Source organism: Nomascus leucogenys, chromosome 1a, assembly GCF_006542625.1.
Source record: "Nomascus leucogenys isolate Asia chromosome 1a, Asia_NLE_v1, whole genome shotgun sequence".
Lineage (NCBI taxonomy): Eukaryota > Metazoa > Chordata > Mammalia > Primates > Hylobatidae > Nomascus > Nomascus leucogenys.
In genome coordinates this window covers 42,828,480-42,846,444 of record NC_044381.1, presented here as the reverse complement: position 1 = coordinate 42,846,444, position 17,965 = coordinate 42,828,480, and the positions used below count along the sequence as shown (strand labels likewise).

Below are 17,965 nucleotides of genomic sequence, written 5' to 3'. Positions count from 1 at the left end.
GAAAGTGCAGGAAACTTAGCATATCAAAAATCAGGCTTGTGCTCAAAGCGGACAGTCACAGACTGCAGGCTCCTAAAACGGGATGCTACCCTTGGGCTCTTCCTGCCTGCATTTTGCCTCCCTGCCAACATGAGATGCAGGTGAGAAGTGAGGGCTGAGTCACTGTCACTCTGCACCAGTTCCAGGACTGCTCAATTCTTTTACCCACTTCTAGAATAGAAAAGAGGTCAGTGTGGAAAGAGATGATTCTGGAGAGGGCTTCAGTGAGCAGTTATCTCTGGAGAAAGCTGTGCCTGACTAACGCCCAGCCCACCTACCAACCCCCACAACTTTCCCCCAACCCCACCCCAGATGCAGAGGCAGATGCCAGTCACGCATTGCAACTGAAGCACTTGGTCCACGTTTGACCACGCTTACTTCTATAATTATGGCAACTGAGTGTCTTGGACAAATAACCAATAATGGTCTTATCCTCAATTTACTTAGGAAGGTTTTTTTTGGGGATTTCTATAATTTTTAAGCTAACATCTGAAGATATAGAGCCATTCTTCCTATTCATCATTAATAAATCTTCTAAAATGTCATTATATATACTCAGATTGTATATTTTGGCATGTGGTAATTGACGTGTTCTTTGAAATTTTAGAAACTAGTGTTTAGCTTAGTTCCCTAGATTGTTATACTCTAGAACTGTTAAGACTTGTAATAACATAAAAATGCCTCATCCTCAGTCTTTATCTGCTCTTTTAAAACAGACTTTAATAAAATGCGTCAGTGACTCAACTATCCACATCCATGTGTCATACTTAAAGGGTAGATAACTAAGAAGAGGCTGTTACCAAACAACTTGGATTTTTATACTTAAGAAAATTGTAGAGAAAACATAATCTTACAGAAAAATATATAATATAAAGTAATTTAGTGAATTAGTGTCAAATGCACGAAAATTCACTGTTATTTTTCTTTCTCTTTAGAAGGTTTTCCAACTGATAGCCTGGAAAAACAAACTATTTGCTGAACTTAGCACTTCAGTTTTCTCTTATTCAGGGGAGAAAACTCCTCCCTATAAAATGTAAAATATCTTAATATTTATTTTTATAACTTAAATTGATTTTTCTTTTCCATCAAATCAAATGCAATGGAGCAGGAGTTCTGTGTTTGTCACCAATCCTTTATTGAAACTGGTAACTTACACACTTTATAATAGAACAACAAAAATAATGTTCAATATATACAGCCTTTGCATGGACTATCTGACTATACACAGGCAGAGTGATAACACAATCTAATCTTCATCATAATCTGTGCACAAAGACACCAAACAGACAACATGTGCACATCACAGTGAAATGACATCACAGGTCCAGTGAAAATTCAGCATAATACAAAACGGACTGCTCTATTGCAAATGACATCTTTCTAAATGCCCAGCTCTTACTCAGTAGTAATTTACCCAGAGTCTGAAGCAGAGATTGGTTGTGTGGCTATAAGTCTCTTGAGTGAGACAACCTCTGTAGATAAGTTTGCTATCCCCTGCTTCAAATACAAGTTCTCTGGGTCAGAAACTTTGTAGCCACTGTCTTTCATTTCAACAACTCCAGTTTTGAAACTATTCTGAGTTTTGCCACTCAGTTCTTTTTGATGCCAGTGCTCTGATTTGAGAGACCAATCTTGAATGTTAGTCACTTGCACTGAGAAAGGAGTAAGAGAAGAATGTACCATACTTGGGGCACTATGCTTTTCGAGTTCGAAATGTCTTTTAGATGTCATGTCAATAGGTGAGGAAAGTTTTTGCGTGGCCTCAAATTCATTATCAAAGGCTTCTACTTTGATCTGCATGGCTTTGGCTTTGATCCGGAGCTTGTGTGGCAAGGCAGAGGAATTCACTTCTGGAACTTTAACCACAGTTGCATGCACATGCTTGAGTTCAACTGGAGAGTGGATGGGGCCCTTGGGGACCTGTTGCTCGTCTTCTCCATCAGATGACTTTCCTACCACACCATCATCAGTTTCCGACGTTCTCGGAGAGTTGCTGGAGGATCGGTTGACTTGCAGTAGTGGGGGAGAGTGTGAGTACCCAGAAAAAGAATTCCCCATATAGTTTTGATAGATGGACGCTGTGTAAGAGCCTCGGTCATCTCTTGGCTCCCTTGTGTAGCTCTCTAATTCCATCGGCTCTTGCTTGATAATCTGGAACTTGTTTTCAGGACTTCTGCAGCTTCCCTGCACAGAGCTCTCCTGCGTGTGTTCTACCGAGGACACTTCTGAAGCATCGGACAGTGAGCTTTGTGGAGAGTGTTTAATGACAGAAATACAACTACTTGACACCATCGAGGGTTCGTGCTCGTCCACAAATGAACTCACATTGGATTTGGAAGTCTGGTAATCTTGAAAGTACACAGCTGTAGAATTACTGAGTTTCTGAATCTCTTGAGCATATGCTGTGGAGCTAATTAAACCAAACTTTAATTTTAGTGAAAGCAGCTCAGCTTTTAAAGTGGCGTTTTCTTCTCCCAGTGCAATTAGTTTGTTCTCTAAAACCAGGTCATTCAGTCGACGCTTCTCACGAGATCTTTTGGCAGCTTCATTATTTTTCCGCCTTTTTTCCCAATACATAGCATCTTTCTTTTCATCAGGAATGAATTCCCGTTTCCTCCGACACGCAGAAGATTTGTTCTTCCCCACACTTCCTTCACTGAGAAGCAGCTCCTCACCTGTTGCGGAGTCTTCAGACACTTCCGTTAAAGCAGAATTAAGGACCATCATCTTGTCCACATTGCTACTGGCATCAAGAGATGCCTGCTCCTTTTTGACGGTCTGCATTTTTCTCAGCTGCATCAGAAACAACCTTACTCTACCTATGTGTGTAGGAGAACAAATTAATTTCCCCGTATTCTCAAGCTCTTTAAAAATTCTGGTTTAAAATCCATCAATATTCTTCCTTTTGTTCTACTGTCTGGGATAAAACCGTCAGGCTCCTTATTGAATGAAGTTGGGCCTCCTTCGTTATCTGCAATACATGAATAAAAAAAAAACCCAGTTATTCATTGGATAAATGTTTATTACAAATTATGTACAAGGAAATATGCTAAGCATTTAGGGCATACAAGCGCAGATGAGGCACGGCCACAGTTCTTTCTTTCAATGAGTTAGCATTTTTAAAAAGGAAATAAGTTCCCAAATACCTAAACTATAAAGCTGTAAAGGACAAATCCCTAATGAGAACTATCAGTAAGAGAATATGTGGTCCAGGAAAGTAAGGGAAAAATAAAATAACCTCTGCCCAGGGAGAAATAGGGGAAGGCTGTATTTAATGAGGCGAAATGGAGAAATAGTTGGGTGTGGGCAATTACAGGAAGGAAATGACAGATAGCCTCTGGTTGGTAAGTTTCTAAACAGTACATGCATACCGTGGTGCTTCTAAATAATGTTACCTAATATTTACATCACTGCCAAGCAAATATGCTCACCTCTTAAAAGGGACTTTACCAAGTAAACTTTAACGTGAGTAAAAAAAAAAGTTCTGCACTCCTATATGGAATAACATATAAATGGAGACAAACTTCTTCTACAAAAACTAAGGTAAAAGCCACATTAACAACAGAGCTGTTGGTTTTAATCTACACCTTAACGTGGACATAAACCTGCTTATCACATCCCTGACTGCCTGGTAGGCTTATATCCCAGCAAATTCCACCAGGTGACTCACTGCAACTAAATGAAAAGGATTCTTCTCCATCAAGCCATCTCTTTACAAGCATCTGAGTTTAAAAGATTAGAAATTTTTTTTTCTGATTCCTTTGAATTTGTTCTATCAAACATTCAAGATTGAAGTATCCAAAATACTTTTTGTGATCTTGAAAATTCTGTCAAAATAGATTTCAGATTTCAGTTACATAGCTTTGAACTAAAAAACAGTTACTAGGCAGGGCACGGTGGCTCACGCTTGTAATCCCAGCACTTTGGTAGGCTGAAGCGGGCAGATCACTAGGTCAGGAGATTGAGACCATCCTGGCTAACATGGTGAAACCCCATCTCTACTAAAAAATACAAAAATTAGCTGGGTGTGGTGGCGTGCGCCTGTAATCCCAGCTACTTGGGAGGCTGAGGCAGGAGAATCGCTTGAACCTGGGAGGCGGAGATTGCAGTGAGCTGAGATCGTGCCACTGCACTCCAGCCTGGTGACAGAGCAAGACTCTGTCAAAAAAAAAAACCAACACAAAACAAAAAAAAACTTACTATTCAAAGGGGGTTTTTAAAAGTATAGTGCATTCTTGAAACAAAATTATTTTAAACCAAGAGAATATAGTTACAGAAAAAAATTTCTTTCATTTATATGAATTAGTTTCAAGTAAAATATAAGAACTCAAAAACAGAATCATTCATTAGTTTCCTCTTCCACTGATGAAATACTTACAGTACAAATTTGGCCTGACAGTTGCCTTAGCTTGAGATAATAAAATCCATGTTATGTTCCACTAGCAATCATTGCATGGGGGCTTTTGAATTTAACTGTGTTTCTAGACACTGATTCTCTGCCTAATGTTCAGTCAGTAATATTTTTCATAAAATAGACGTGGTACAACAACAGTTCCATCAGCACAATCTGCACACAGTGGCACTTTATCCTACCACACTAAAAAGATGTAATGAGCCAGGTGTGGTGGCTCATGCCTGTAATCCCAGCACTTTGGGAGGCCGAGGTGGGCAGATCACCTGAGATCAGGAGTTCGAGACCAGCCTGGCTAACATGGTGAAACCCCGTCTCTACTAAAAATACAAAAATTATTCGGGCGTGGTGACAGGCGCCTGTAATCCCAGCTACTCGGGAGGCTGAGGCAGGAGAATCACTTGAACCCAGGAACCCAGGAGGCGGAGGTTGCAGTGAGCCAAGATCACGCCATTGCACTCCAGCCTGGGGGCCAAGAGCGAGACTTCGTCTCAAAAAAAAAAAAAAAAAAAAAAGATGTAATGTTCTTACATGATGTCACTATCTCTTTCTTACGCCTAGTTTCACAATGACTAATAAAATGAAGTTTACTTTTATCAATTGGAAAAGCCTGCCAGCTTCTTTTGTCTTTTCCAGAAGGAATGAAAGGAATTATGTAATAATTTCAGGATTGTAAAGAATAATGTTTCATGCCAGGTTTTTGCCCATTAAGCTGAGCCAAGATAGTTAAGGGAACAGCTAGTCATAACTCAGAGAAATTTGTGATTATTAATACCAAGTTTCTGTTTATTTTTTGATAATGAAACTTTAATGGGAAATGAAGGCGAGGAGTGTGTCACAATCAGCAGTGATGTTGCAGAGAAGGAATCTTCCTATTTATCATTTAAACAATATTATTTCCTTTTTTATTTTTTTTGATACAGAGTCTCGCTCTGCTGCCCAGGCTAGAGTGCAGTGGCACAATCTTGGTGCACTGCAGCCTCTGCTTCCTGGGCTCAAGCGACTCTTCTGCCTCAGCCTCCTGAGTAGCTGGGGTTACAGTTGCGCGCCACCACGCCCAGCTAATTTTTTTGTATTTTTAGTACAGAGGGGGTTTTACCATGTTGGCCAGGCTGGTCTTGAACTCCTGACCTCAGGTGATTTGCCTGCCTCGGACTCCCAAAGTGCTGGGATTACAGGCATGAGCCACCACGCCCGGCCAACAATACTATTTCCTCTAATTTGCATTTAGGTTTTGTCCTCTAACATGAAAACCCAGTTTCCTTTACATATTGAATGGATTCTTTCCTCTGTTGAAGTCTGCACTCTGCCATTCAGCAAAGTCCTCCTGCTAAAGTAAAATGAGTGGAGAAGTAAAGAGGAAGATATCCCAGTTAAAGAAGATAGTTGCACTGACCTTTCCCAAGGCACCTTTCAAATCTCCACTATACTCTTGGCCACTACTTTTTTCCACTTTTGGTTTTTAAACATCATATGATCCCTTGCAGACTATTAATTCTGGTTATTTTCTCCACCTGAGAATCTTTCTCTTCCATGCGTTATCTTATTTGTTCCTTCTTAAAAAAAAAAAAAAAAATCAGATTCCTTTATTTTGCCTCACTTACTAGATTTACAGTAATGCTTCTGAAATGCCCCGCCATTCTGTCTGCCTTAGTTACTCTTCCTAAACTTCTAGGACCTTTTCAAGGTTGGGGCCCAATTGGGAAGGAGCCTTCACAATCCTATTTCTATTTAACTAAAATAGCCCATTTGTCTTAAAATTTCTTTAACTCATGTCTTCTAGGTGTCTAAATATGACTACTTTATCATCTCTACAACTTTGTTGGTACATTAACTTACAGAAAACTTCATTTTTTTTTTTTTTTTTTTTGAGACGGAGTTTCACTCTTGTTGCGCAGGCTGGAGTGCAATGGTATGATCTTGGCTCACCGCAAAGTCCGCCTACAGGGTCCAAGCAATTCTCCTGCCTCAGCCTCCCGAGTAGCTGGGATTACAGGCATGTGCCACCACGCCCAGCTACTTTTGTATTTTTAGTAGAGATGGGGTTTCTCCATGTTGGTCAGGCTGGTCTTGAACTCCCGACCTCACGTGATCTGCCTACCTTGGCCTCCCAAAGTGCTGGGATTACAGGCATGAGCCACCTCACCAGGCCACCTCATTTGTTTTTAATCATCTTCTTCCTATTTGAATTTTATGATATGTCACTATAAACCTGTGATTCTCCTCTCATCTGTATGTATTACATTCATGATCTCTACAACTCAATGGCAAATCACCATACTATCTTAGGATATTTTCTGTAATATTATGTATCAAATAATCTTGCAGTGTTGAAAAGAGTTTATCAGCATTGTGGGATGATACGGAGAGAGGCACAATCATATACACTGTGTGTGTTTCCACATGTTTGTCTTTTGTGCCCAACTACACTGCGAATTACTTCAGGGTGGAAATTATACTTGTCTTCTAGCAAAAACCTGAAGACACTAGGTGCTCAACATTTCATCGCCAGTCACCCATATACCTTATATAAGAGAGTTTTGTAACCAGAAAACTTTTTTGATGCTTTCTTTTTAATGTTATGTGAATTGTAAAGAAGATATTTTACTTATTAACAGAGAGATTCTCTTATTCATTAATTGGTTTATTCAACACATATGGAGCACCTACTGTGTACTGGGCACAAGGGGAGACTGGGGGCACATAAAGAGGGAGAGAAAAACCAAACTCCCGAGACCAGGCACTCAGTCGTGGGTGGGTGGGAGACAAACAGGTGAGCAGAGGGGAACCAGGTGTGAGTGCAGAGTTGCAGAGACATGGGCCTGGGGTGCAGGCTTTCTTCTTGTCATGGAGATAATAACAAAAACAATCATAATAGGTGCCATTTATTGAACACTTACCACAGAATGGGCACTGGGAGCCTGACCTGCTTTCTTTCATTCACTTTTGTTGACTATTTTCAGATAAGAAAACTAAGGCTCAGAGAAGTCAAGTGACTTGCCCAGTGTCACACAGCTAGTTAAATGGCAGAGTGTACATTCCGGCCCAGTTCCTTTACTCTCTCCTACACTTTTACAGGTGGTTCTGCATCTGTGCAATGCAGTCTCATTTACACACAGTTCTCTTTTGTGTCACTTTCATTTCTGAGTAATATATATCCCTTTACTAAGTTGCTTTGGGCGCAGTAACGCACTATGCTAGCTTAACTTCTTCTTTTTTTTTTTTGTTTTCTTTTTGAGATGGAGTTTTGCTCTTGTTGCCCAGGCTGGAGTGCAATGGCACGATCTTGGCTTACCGCAACCTCCACCTCTTGGGTTCAAGCAATTATCTTGCCTCAGCCTCCCGAGTAGCTGGGATTACAGGCATGCGCCACCATGCCCAGCTAATTTTGTATTTTTAGTAGAGACGGGGTTTCTCCATGTTGGTCAGGCTGGTCTTGAACTCCCGACCTCAGGTGATCCGCCTGCCACGGCCTCCCAAAGTGCTGGGATTACAGGCGTGAGCTGTCACGCCTGGCCCCTTAACTTCTCTTAGATGCTGTCTTAACTTCTTTAGCCAGCAAAGATACTATCTAGAACTTTTCTCCATCCTCCTTAGATGTTTCAGATCTGGCACTATTTATGAATTGAGAAAACATTTTATTAATTTTCATATCTTTACTAAAATTTTAACCTCCTGGCCATTCTAATTATGTTAAATAGAGAAAAAGAAATATGATAGCTGTGGACATTGTCACCTATGATCTTTTTTTTTTAACAAATCCAAGAGTGTAATCTGTTTTCAACATGAGGCGGGGCACAGTGTCTCTCTGACCCTCTGACCCTCTCATTTTGCAGATTAATCAGCTAGAAGACAGGCTGACCTTCCCAAGACCACACAGCGGTTGGGCACAGATGGGCTCTGAGCTCTCCTTATGCCCCTCAACGATAAACTTAAAGCAAATGCAAAAGTAGTTTACGATGCCTTCAAAAAGCCTCAGGATTTATGCTAACCTAACAAATTTATTTCAAGCCTCAATATTTTCCCTTATGATTAATTTAACAATTACTTCATCTATGCATCATCTTTTCAAATCAACATCTAATGTTGTGGTATATTAGTCATTGCTTAAGTTTCTTTTTTGGTGAATAATTGACACTACATGCCAATTCTATGATGTTAGTGTATTCAGCACGATTAACTTCATTACACACATTAGATGACATGACTCTCCTTGAAAACACAAATAAAAAAGAGAAATTTAAGAGCAGGTATTATTACATACCAGTTGACATATTTTTCCATACATACTCTGAAGGTGCCATCACTAATTAATGCTTTTGTATAGTCCATCACACTACTTCTCTAAGCAAGAATTACATAGCAAGAATTATATTTCATAAGCCTGGATTTTTAAAGTTTAAGTCAGATTACCCCATTGTTTTTAATTAAGTACAAGATTTGATTTAGAAAATTCTATAAAAGAATATAACCTCATAACAATAATTCTAGACCAAATTTATCCTTGAGGCGTTATCTCATTACTTATGTTTATGATAGACCTTTATCTTCCCTGGTCTCTCACAGAACTAATGTTTAACAATCCAAGCTCCACAAAAGGAAAGAATAAACATGCTTTGTTTCAATCATCTGAAATCCTACTAATAGTCTAAACATTAAAATCTACTCTGAGAACATTTTGTTATTAATTATCTCTAAAGGGTTTTATTGCAAATTGCAATATATATTTTGTTTTTAAAATTCTGTCAATAGAAGATGAAATACTATTTGATACACCCAATGATTTAGAAACAGTATAGAATTATCTTATTTTCCCTCTACTCTCTGAATGTGTTGTTTTCTCCCTGTTATATAGATAACAGTAAAGGAAAAAAAAATGTCTTCAAGGTAAACCTAAGTTATGTTAAACTGTAAGCCATCTCTCCAGTAAGACAGCAGATGCTTATTTTTTAGATAAATGTCATTTTCATGAAAAAATCAAATCAATTAATCAATTCACGTCTCTTTATACTTTTAAAGTATGAATACTAGCAATATGTTAACCCTACATTTTTTTCCTGTGGGTAAAATTCACAGTATCTGCGTCAATGAAATGCTTTACTTCTTTTCATGGATGAGAAAACAATCTAGTATTTAAAAGCAGAGATGAAATAAGAAAAGAATTCACTACACATGTACAACCCAGAGGAAATGGGGAGTGAAAAAACTCAGTCAGAAAACACTGAAGTTGCAAGAGAATTTTCTAATCCCATTGAAAAAGAGAAGGATTTTTAAACTGAGAAAACTATGTTAAACCTCTCTAAGGGCCATTCTGTCCCCAAGCAGCAGCTTACCCCAAAGTTAGAAATGTGTATTTGATCAAGACAGGCAAGACACACACACACACACACACACACACACACACACTCTCACACTCTCGCACACTGCCAGAATCTATTCTATCATAGCAACAAATTGACCTACTTTTTCTATTTGGGTGCCTCTGTAAATAAATGTGTCAAAGCCTGATCCAGTTTATGATAAATGAAAATATTTCAAGTTCAACAAAGGACTAGCTGAAAATTAAATTTAAATTTAATAAATACGATGACAACATTGCATTTTATTACATCACTGATGTAATTTAAATAATTGAAATATGAAATAGTATAACTTAACATTCTTCTTTAAGAGGTCGTCAGTGTTTGAAACTTAATACACAATTAAATTATTCTGAAGCCTGCACAGAGTAAGTACATACATGCTAGCACGACCAAACAATTAACTGCACAGCTTGAGAAATAAGAACAGCTCTCACTAAAGATGGGTAGTAACGTGGGGGAAAAACAGAACAGTAACAATTTTTTAAAAATCTATAGAAACTTAAAAGTGGGGACTATTAATATCTTGAAACTTCTGAAAAGATAACTGATCAGTGTAGCAACTAATCTGAAATCTTTTTTTTTTTTTTTTTTTTTTTTTTTTGAGATGGAGTCTCGCTCTTTCACCCAGGCTGGAGTGCAGTGGCGCGATCTCGGCTCACTGCAAGCTCTCCGCCTCCCGGGTTCACGCCATTCTCCTGCCTCAGCCTCTCCGAGTAGCTGGGACTACAGGCGCCCGCCACCACGCCCGGCTAATTTTTTGTAGTTTTAGTAGAGACGGGGTTTCACCGTGGTCTCGATCTCCTGACCTCGTGATCCGCCCGCCTCGGCCTCCCAAAGTGCTGGGATTACAAGCGTGAGCCACCGCGCCCGGCCTATCTGAAATCTTAAAAGGACACCAACAATCACAAAGTAACCCAGTTGTAGAAAATTCTCCAATGAATAAGTAATACATGCAACATGGTGTAATGATGGCAAAAATGGTGGGCTCCGGGGGCAGTCAGGCCGAGAAAATTTTTGAAAGTTTCTAATGATCATGTAGAATCATCCCAACTTGCTTCACTTGGCTTTTTAATTTCTTTTTCCACTTTTCTAGTCAGTGGATGATTATAAATGTCATTTTCTACCTTATGAATAGAGTGGATTTTTAAATGCTTATTTGTAGTGTTTATTTGAAGGCCAGTTAATTACTGTTTAAGACCCCTAAAAAGCTAATTAATAAAAGACATCATGTTCTGATAACTAAAAGGCTTATAAACATCATTCTGAGTCCTATGAAACTGAGTCCTCAAAGCACAGATTATTAACAAATGGCATCTAGCAAATCTCTAGTAAACTTTCTTATCATAAAAGCAAGCTTATGCTCTCTTATTAAAGCCATATGAGAAACAGTTTTGGGTGTTTTTTTTTTTTTAACTACAGTAAAGTCACTTACAAAGAAATGTGAAAGATAACTGGGGTAGTAGTAATAAAAATTCATTTTGAAACTGAAAAATTCTTATGTAATGTCTGTGATCAAAGGTCAACGTCTTTCGACATTCTCATACAAGTCCAACCTGGAGAGAAATCAACTCAAATATAATTTAGAAAAATAACAGGATATCAAACAATGTGTTAAACCCTGTGAAATACAGGCATACCTTACAAAAACAAGAAATGAATATTAAAGGAAATTTCAATTACATTGTTTCTGTTTTATTTTGAATTGAATCCCAAGTGTGCTCTCATTCCTCAATACAAATTAAAAATAAACAACTTTAACAGCATCAACGGCATCTGGATTACAATGGAAATCATGAAGTATATGAGTTTAACCTGGGTAAAAATAAAGCCCAGGCAATATGACTGCACCTTTTCCATTCCATGCTGCAATCGCATTTACATCTTGAAATTGACTCTAATCACCAAGGCAAGGTCAACTAGAAAAATCCACTCAGCTGGTGAGTCAGGCACGTTGCTCAACGTCCGAAAGGCCTCTCACAAAGGGTTTTAATTTTCAGGCTGTTGCATCACAGTGATGTTATAACTGCACTGCACAAAAATAAGTCTTTAACCCAGAAAAGGAAATTGTTTCAAAAACTACAGTGAGTGTGAGAATACACTTTGTTGAGGTGCAAATTTCCCCATCTGGTTTTCAGGCTCTGCGACCTGGGCTGCAAATTCATTTCTCTGAGTTTCCATTTCCTCATCTATGAAATGTGGATAATAACAGAGCCCCTCAACACTGCCTGGCATATGCAGAGTATGTGTTTAGGAAATACTAACTCTTTATCTCTTTTCTGAAGAATGATCAGTATCAAAAGGCAACGATGCCTATCAGTTCCAGGCTGATTTTGCTGCTCATGACTCTTACTGAAGCCCTGACCTATGTCGCAAGTGTAAGGGTAAACCAAATGAAAATTTGGTCAAAAGGGTCAAATATCAACAGTTTCACAGGACTGGCCTTAGTTTTCAGGCTACATATACCCCCTACAAGAGAACTGATCTGTGGGGTCTCACCATCCACTGCTGATCTCAGACCACAAAGTTTTAGATAGAGAAAATGAGGCTACAGAAAATGAGTCAGAATGTGTAAGGGAATTGGAAAAAGCTGAGCTATTAATATGGCACTTGTCACTTCATTCCTGCTACTATAATCGACTCATCTCTCTATTCCTTCAAGCAGCTCCCCAAAACATTAACCCAATGACTTGGAAAGTTTGAGGTTCTGCAATCCTGTCAGGAATTCCCCTCAAACTGAAATTAACATTGAACACAATGGCAAATTAAAAAATATATATAGTTAGAATAAAAAAAGTATCTCAAGAAAGATCTTACAGACTTAATTCCAACACGAATCCTTACTATTACTGCGAAGAGATTTACAAAGAGAAAAATGAAGGTAAATACACACACATACACACAACGATTCTGGTTCCTGGTCAATAATACAGGAAACATTTATTGAACTTCTCACAACCAACTAGGTCAACAGGTTTTATTCCCTCAGTTTACCCTGGAGAGTGATGGAAATCAGGACAGTGGAGGAAGATAACAAGCTGGGGCCTGGGACCCAGGGTTCTTGTGAGCCCAGGGCCTGCGCTCTTAGGATCTGTACCTCACCGAAACCTGTTCTCTAACTACTGCCTGTAACAAGAAGGAAACTGATTAGGGATAGGGGTGTAGGATATGATGCCAAAGAAAGCAAGTTTTCGGTCAGTTTTCAACAAAGAGCAGATTGCGTTGATATGCTTCAGGAGAACATCTGTGATGTCTCCATGAATTCACTGTGAATTACTGCATGGGTACAATCTTGGAAGTCTTTATGCCAGGATGAAAGTACTGTAGTTTTACAGTAGGACAGCAGCGTCTATGTGGGCGTTTAGATTTTATTTTGAACTCTGGAGATCAGTGTTCTCTCTCCTCTAGCCTTTGACCACATAAATTAAAGGTTAAAAAAAATCGGCTCAACTCAACTGGCCAAAGTCAAGCTGAGGCCTTCCTTTTAATCACTGTCAATACTGGAGCGCCCCCACCCCCAATTTCTGTGGCCGGTGGACGTTTGGAGGTTTTTCTTAAGGTCTTTTTCACTTCAAGAATGGAGACGCGCTTGGCTCAGAAATACAATGAAGACTCTTGGAACAAAGGTGTCTGCAGGTTTCTGAACCTCACCGCAGAACAGGCGCGGAGTCAGGCCCCTGGATTTGCCCTGTTGGAAGGAGGGCGGCGGAGACGCAGGCGCTCCGGGTCGCCCGCGCTGCCCCTGTCTGCCCTGTGCGGGCGCCGGGGTCCCTGGCTCCCTGGCTCCCCAGCTCCCGCGGCCTGGGCAAACCCAGAGCGCACCCGTACGCCGGCCCCGGCCGGTCCCTAGCGCCCGTTCTCCACGGGCCGCGCCCCCACGCGGCGCCTCCCAGAGACCCTCCTCCCTCCGGGTGGGCGGCGCAGCGGGGCCTCGGCGCCGCGAGGACCCCCCGCGCCAGAACAAAGGAATGTGGGGAGGGGGCAGGGAGGAGCGCAGGCCACCGAGCAGTCCCAGTATAACTGCCGCCCGGAGGCGCTTCTCGGTCCCGACCCGAGGTCCCCGCCCGCCACTACCAGACCCGCCCCCAGCCCCGGATTCTCGCAGACCCTACCGGCCCGCAGGAGGGAGCGGCGCACTGGGGTCCGCACGGACGCGGCATTGGAGATCGCGATCGGAAGGTGGCGCCACGCGGCCCCTACAGGCCCGGGACTCCCACCCGAGCTCGCAAAGTAGGTCGGGGTCTGAAGCTGGGGGCCTAGAGCCTAGAGCAACTAGCTTCTTGGGAAGCGACTGCAATTATTTGGGGTAATATACTCTGTTCCAGAGACGTCCACCCACCACCTCCCACCAAAAAAAAAAAAACAACAAAAAACAACAAAAAAAACCCTGCACTTAATTTAAATGTTACGTTATATACATCCCATCATATACATATATTCACACATAATCACTATGTAACAATCCAGGAAGAAATTTAATATTTGGGTAAATTACATATTCATACATCTTCACGAGTAAAACTAGGGTATCCAGACAAAAATACAATCTATTAACCTATATCTGCTTCCCATAGGTCATATCTGGTCTGGGGGTAAATAAATACTTCTGACCTCACTTACTGTTATTATTTACAAAAGCCAAGAACAGAAGATGACACTTGGCCATTCCCTGCTGTTCTCAGAGAACAGCAGTTTCCTAAAGTGTCCTTTAAAAACATAAATGGGAGCCAGCATCCAGCAAATCACCGGGCGCTGCGAAATGCCTTCCTAAAAATACAATCTTATCAAAGGTCTCCGAAGGCGTGGAGTTAAAACTACAGCAAATGGCCTTGAACTTGTATTTGCACACAGCCCTAGAGAAAACACCAGAAATAGCACTGCGAGGCCACAATTGTTAAAATGTGATAGGGCTAAATTTAGAAGAACGCGCGTTTCATTTAGGGCAAAAGACACACATTCGGCAGCATGAGCAAACTCCATGCTTACCCGGTTGTCTACTTTACTGTTTAAAATATCCTTAAGGAAAAAAAAAACTGTTATAGTGACATTCTTAAAGGCTGAGACTGTCCTACTTTCTTTGTAGCAAGATTATAAAATCACGTAATTAGCTCCCTCTCTCTATGCTCACTGCCAGCAAATTCGGCAGTTACATAATGCAACATTTCCAGGAAACTATTATGTGATTTGTCTTGTCGTGTCTGAAAAAGCGATGACAATAAGGTGAGAAAAAGAGCTGATCGAATGCAATGCATTAAAATTAGGAAGGTGGGGAGGTAAACGTCACAATGGTTCGTCCCAGATTTAAAAATAACAGCTGAGAACATTGAAAGGGCGAACCCCAGTAGTACCCAAGATCAGAATTCAATCCGAGCAATTCTTGCTTTTAGGTTTTGTAGTATCGTTTTAAAACCTGTTTATTTGGGACGTGATGCAGACGTAAATAACGATCTAATATCCAACGCTGCGCCTCAATTACCAAATCATTGCACACATACGCGCATATTCCCACATCAGCCCGCAATTCTTGCCAACATTTCACCGTGGGCAGATTATGCAATGTATGAAAGGACAAATCCCACAACCTTCCCGAGGGCTTGTAAAACACGCTGACGACAAACAGGGTGGAAAACGTCTGTGCAGACACAGCCCCTGACACAAACAAATGCCGCGCAGGCATTCTCCGAATGCCGTCACCGTTCACGCTACCAACCCTTTTTCTCACCAAGCAAATTAAGACTATTCCCCATTCCTCAAACCCCCATTCCTCTCCCCCCTACGCCGCCAGCCCCAGAGAAGGAAGGAGAAAGAAAGACACTAGAGAGGAAAGAGCATCTTCCCGCTCGGAGAGGGCTCAGCCTGCCTGGCGCTCTTCTTTACCAAAACATCAATTTTCCTGAAATCAGGAGACATTATGCAACAACAGCGGGGGGAGAGCGCAAACCAGCCAGGACTACGTGCCGGCGCGAAGGCGCTGCAATCAAAGCAGCCACCTTAAGGTGGCGAGTCCCATCCTGACAAGGCAGCAAAAGTTTATGTAATGAATGCCCCGCGCGCACTCGCCGCCGCTGGGGAGCCCAGCTTACAGCCTGACCCCGCACACAGCGCGGCCCGCACCCCGCGCTTGCCCGCCCGCAGCGCGCCCGGGGAGCGGTCGCCGGGCCCCCGGCCGGCGGTGGGCGGAGCGCTTACCGTGTTCCTGCTCTCGGGCCGGCGAGGAGAAAGAAAGGGGCGGCCGGGAGTCGGGCCGGTGGCGCTCGGGGCTCGGGCCGGGCCAGGCCTCCAGGGCCGCGGCGGGAGGCGGGCGGCGGCGAGGGCGCGGCGCGGGAAGGCGGGCGGGCGCGCCGGGTCCGCGGGCGCCGTGGCCGCGCCGAGAGATGTGTGTTAGTAGGTCAGTTCCGAGCGCCGCGCTACGTCGCCGCCCGCCAGCCCCGCGTGACTGGCGGCCGCGGCCCCAATCGCCGCGCCCGCACCCGCCCCCGGCCCGCCGCCAATGGCCGCGGCCGGCAGGGGCGGATCGGGGCGGGCTCTCCGCGGCCCCGCCCCGCCTCCCCGCCCTCAGCTCCCCCCTCCGCGGCGGCGCCACTACCAGCTCGCGTCCCTCCCCGGCCAGGGCCACCGCTGTCCGAGCGCCCGCGAGGGCTGGCGCCCCATTCCCGGCGCAATGAGTGTTGCGCAACGGCCCGCGCGGCCGACACGATCGGAGCGAGCCTGCAGGGGAGCCCGGGAGCCCCCTGTCCCACCGCCCCGTCCGCTCTTGGCTCCCTTCACCCTCCCGGTCGCCGCGGTGGCTTTGCGCACCCCGCGACCCTCACTCGCTCGCAGAGGCGCTTTTTGTCTTCCTGAGAGCCGCAGCCTGCCGGGCTACCTGTTGCCGACTGAGCACTGCGGGTTGCGGCTACCCGGGCGTGGCAGGGACCTCGGCCTCCCCTTCCCCGCACACTCCCGAGAGGAGCCCTCTACCTTGGGGTGGGCAGGAGGGAAGGCGGGGGGTGGTGGCTGGCAAGCTGCCAACACTCGGGGCGCGCTGCGGCGGGGAAGGGGTTGGCGCGGCCGGGCAGCTGCGCAGGGCTGCGCGGCGGAGGCAGCGATTAAAATGCCCCGGCGCCTCTCCCGAGAGCCGCGACGGCCCGGAGCCGGGAGGGAAAGCTCCACGCACAAACACCGCCCCCTGCACAATTAGGGCGAAGATGACGGCTGCAAAGTTGTTGCGTAACACGACTGGGAAACAAGGCTCGCTGAGGTCCATCTACCCACCCCCGCCAGGCGGGTGCGGCGTTCCTGGCAGGATGTGAAGGTCCGCGCTGGGGTGCGCCCCGCTGGGACGCCCACTGTCGTTTGGTGCTGGGGGCTTGGGACGACCGCGCGGGATCTCTTCCTGTGATCTTGAGCTGATAGCTGCTTAGTGTTATTTCTGCGTCTAACTAGATACGGTAGTCTTCTCTCCCAAATTCCCGGGCTACGGAAGAGACGTAAAAAAATGGGAAAAAGAGCACCTAGCCGCGACTTCTTAAGTCGTCGCGCTAGACTGTCAAGGCACGTGGCACACTCCCTGCTTTTACCCATACATGGATAGTGGTCAGTGCTGCCCTTGGCGAAGGGAGCCATGTTCCCGACAGTGACTCACAGGCTTGCCCAAATACGGAGTGTGGCAGGTGGGCAGGACATCCACCAGCCAGCTCCCTCCTGCTGTCCTTGAACTACGTGGGGGCTGGGCCGAGTGCCTCCACGACTTTCCACTTCTTTTTGCTCCTTTAGTTTTTAAAAAGCAAACACCAAAGTAAAGAGAAGAGCAGAGTGAACACCCAGGTACCATCCCTAGTGTCTGCCATGAGCAGCAGATCTACTCGCCAAGATTGTCTTTTCTACCTTTCCCCTTCTTGCACAGTTAATATCATAGTCACCCGAGTCATATTTTAAATTTTTTTATCACCTGTCAGTTGGGTTTTTGGAAAGCCTTCCGGGGCAGCGTTGTGGTTTTGAACGCACTCTTGTTCGTAATTTATCTGGTAGTACAGCTCTGCTGACAAGGCTCTGAAAACTCAGACTTACAATATGGGCTTAGCGTGTTCCCCGACACCATCTTCCCGGTGCTGACTAATGCAAGAACCACATCCCCCCGACTACACATTTTCCGAACTTGACTACCTTCATGAGA

General features: G+C 43.8%; 1 protein-coding gene across 1 annotated transcript; it reads right to left on the bottom strand.

The window, feature by feature from the left end:
- Positions 1 to 1,150: 1,150 nt before the first annotated feature.
- NFIL3 (nuclear factor, interleukin 3 regulated) lies at positions 1,151 to 16,228 on the bottom strand. The gene is made up of 2 exons (XM_030805951.1): positions 16,000 to 16,228; positions 1,151 to 3,010 (listed from the first exon to the last, which is right to left on the bottom strand). The coding sequence occupies exon 2, from the start codon at positions 2,836 to 2,838 to the stop codon at positions 1,450 to 1,452; it is 1,389 nt and encodes a 462-aa protein (XP_030661811.1). The 5' UTR covers positions 2,839 to 3,010; positions 16,000 to 16,228; the 3' UTR covers positions 1,151 to 1,449.
- Positions 16,229 to 17,965: the final 1,737 nt, after the last annotated feature.

What these genes read in the sequence shown, in the direction of transcription:
- NFIL3 (XM_030805951.1), bottom strand. Translation starts at nt 2,838, where the DNA reads ATGCAGCTGAGAAAAATGCAGACCGTCAAAAAGGAGCAGGCATCTCTT.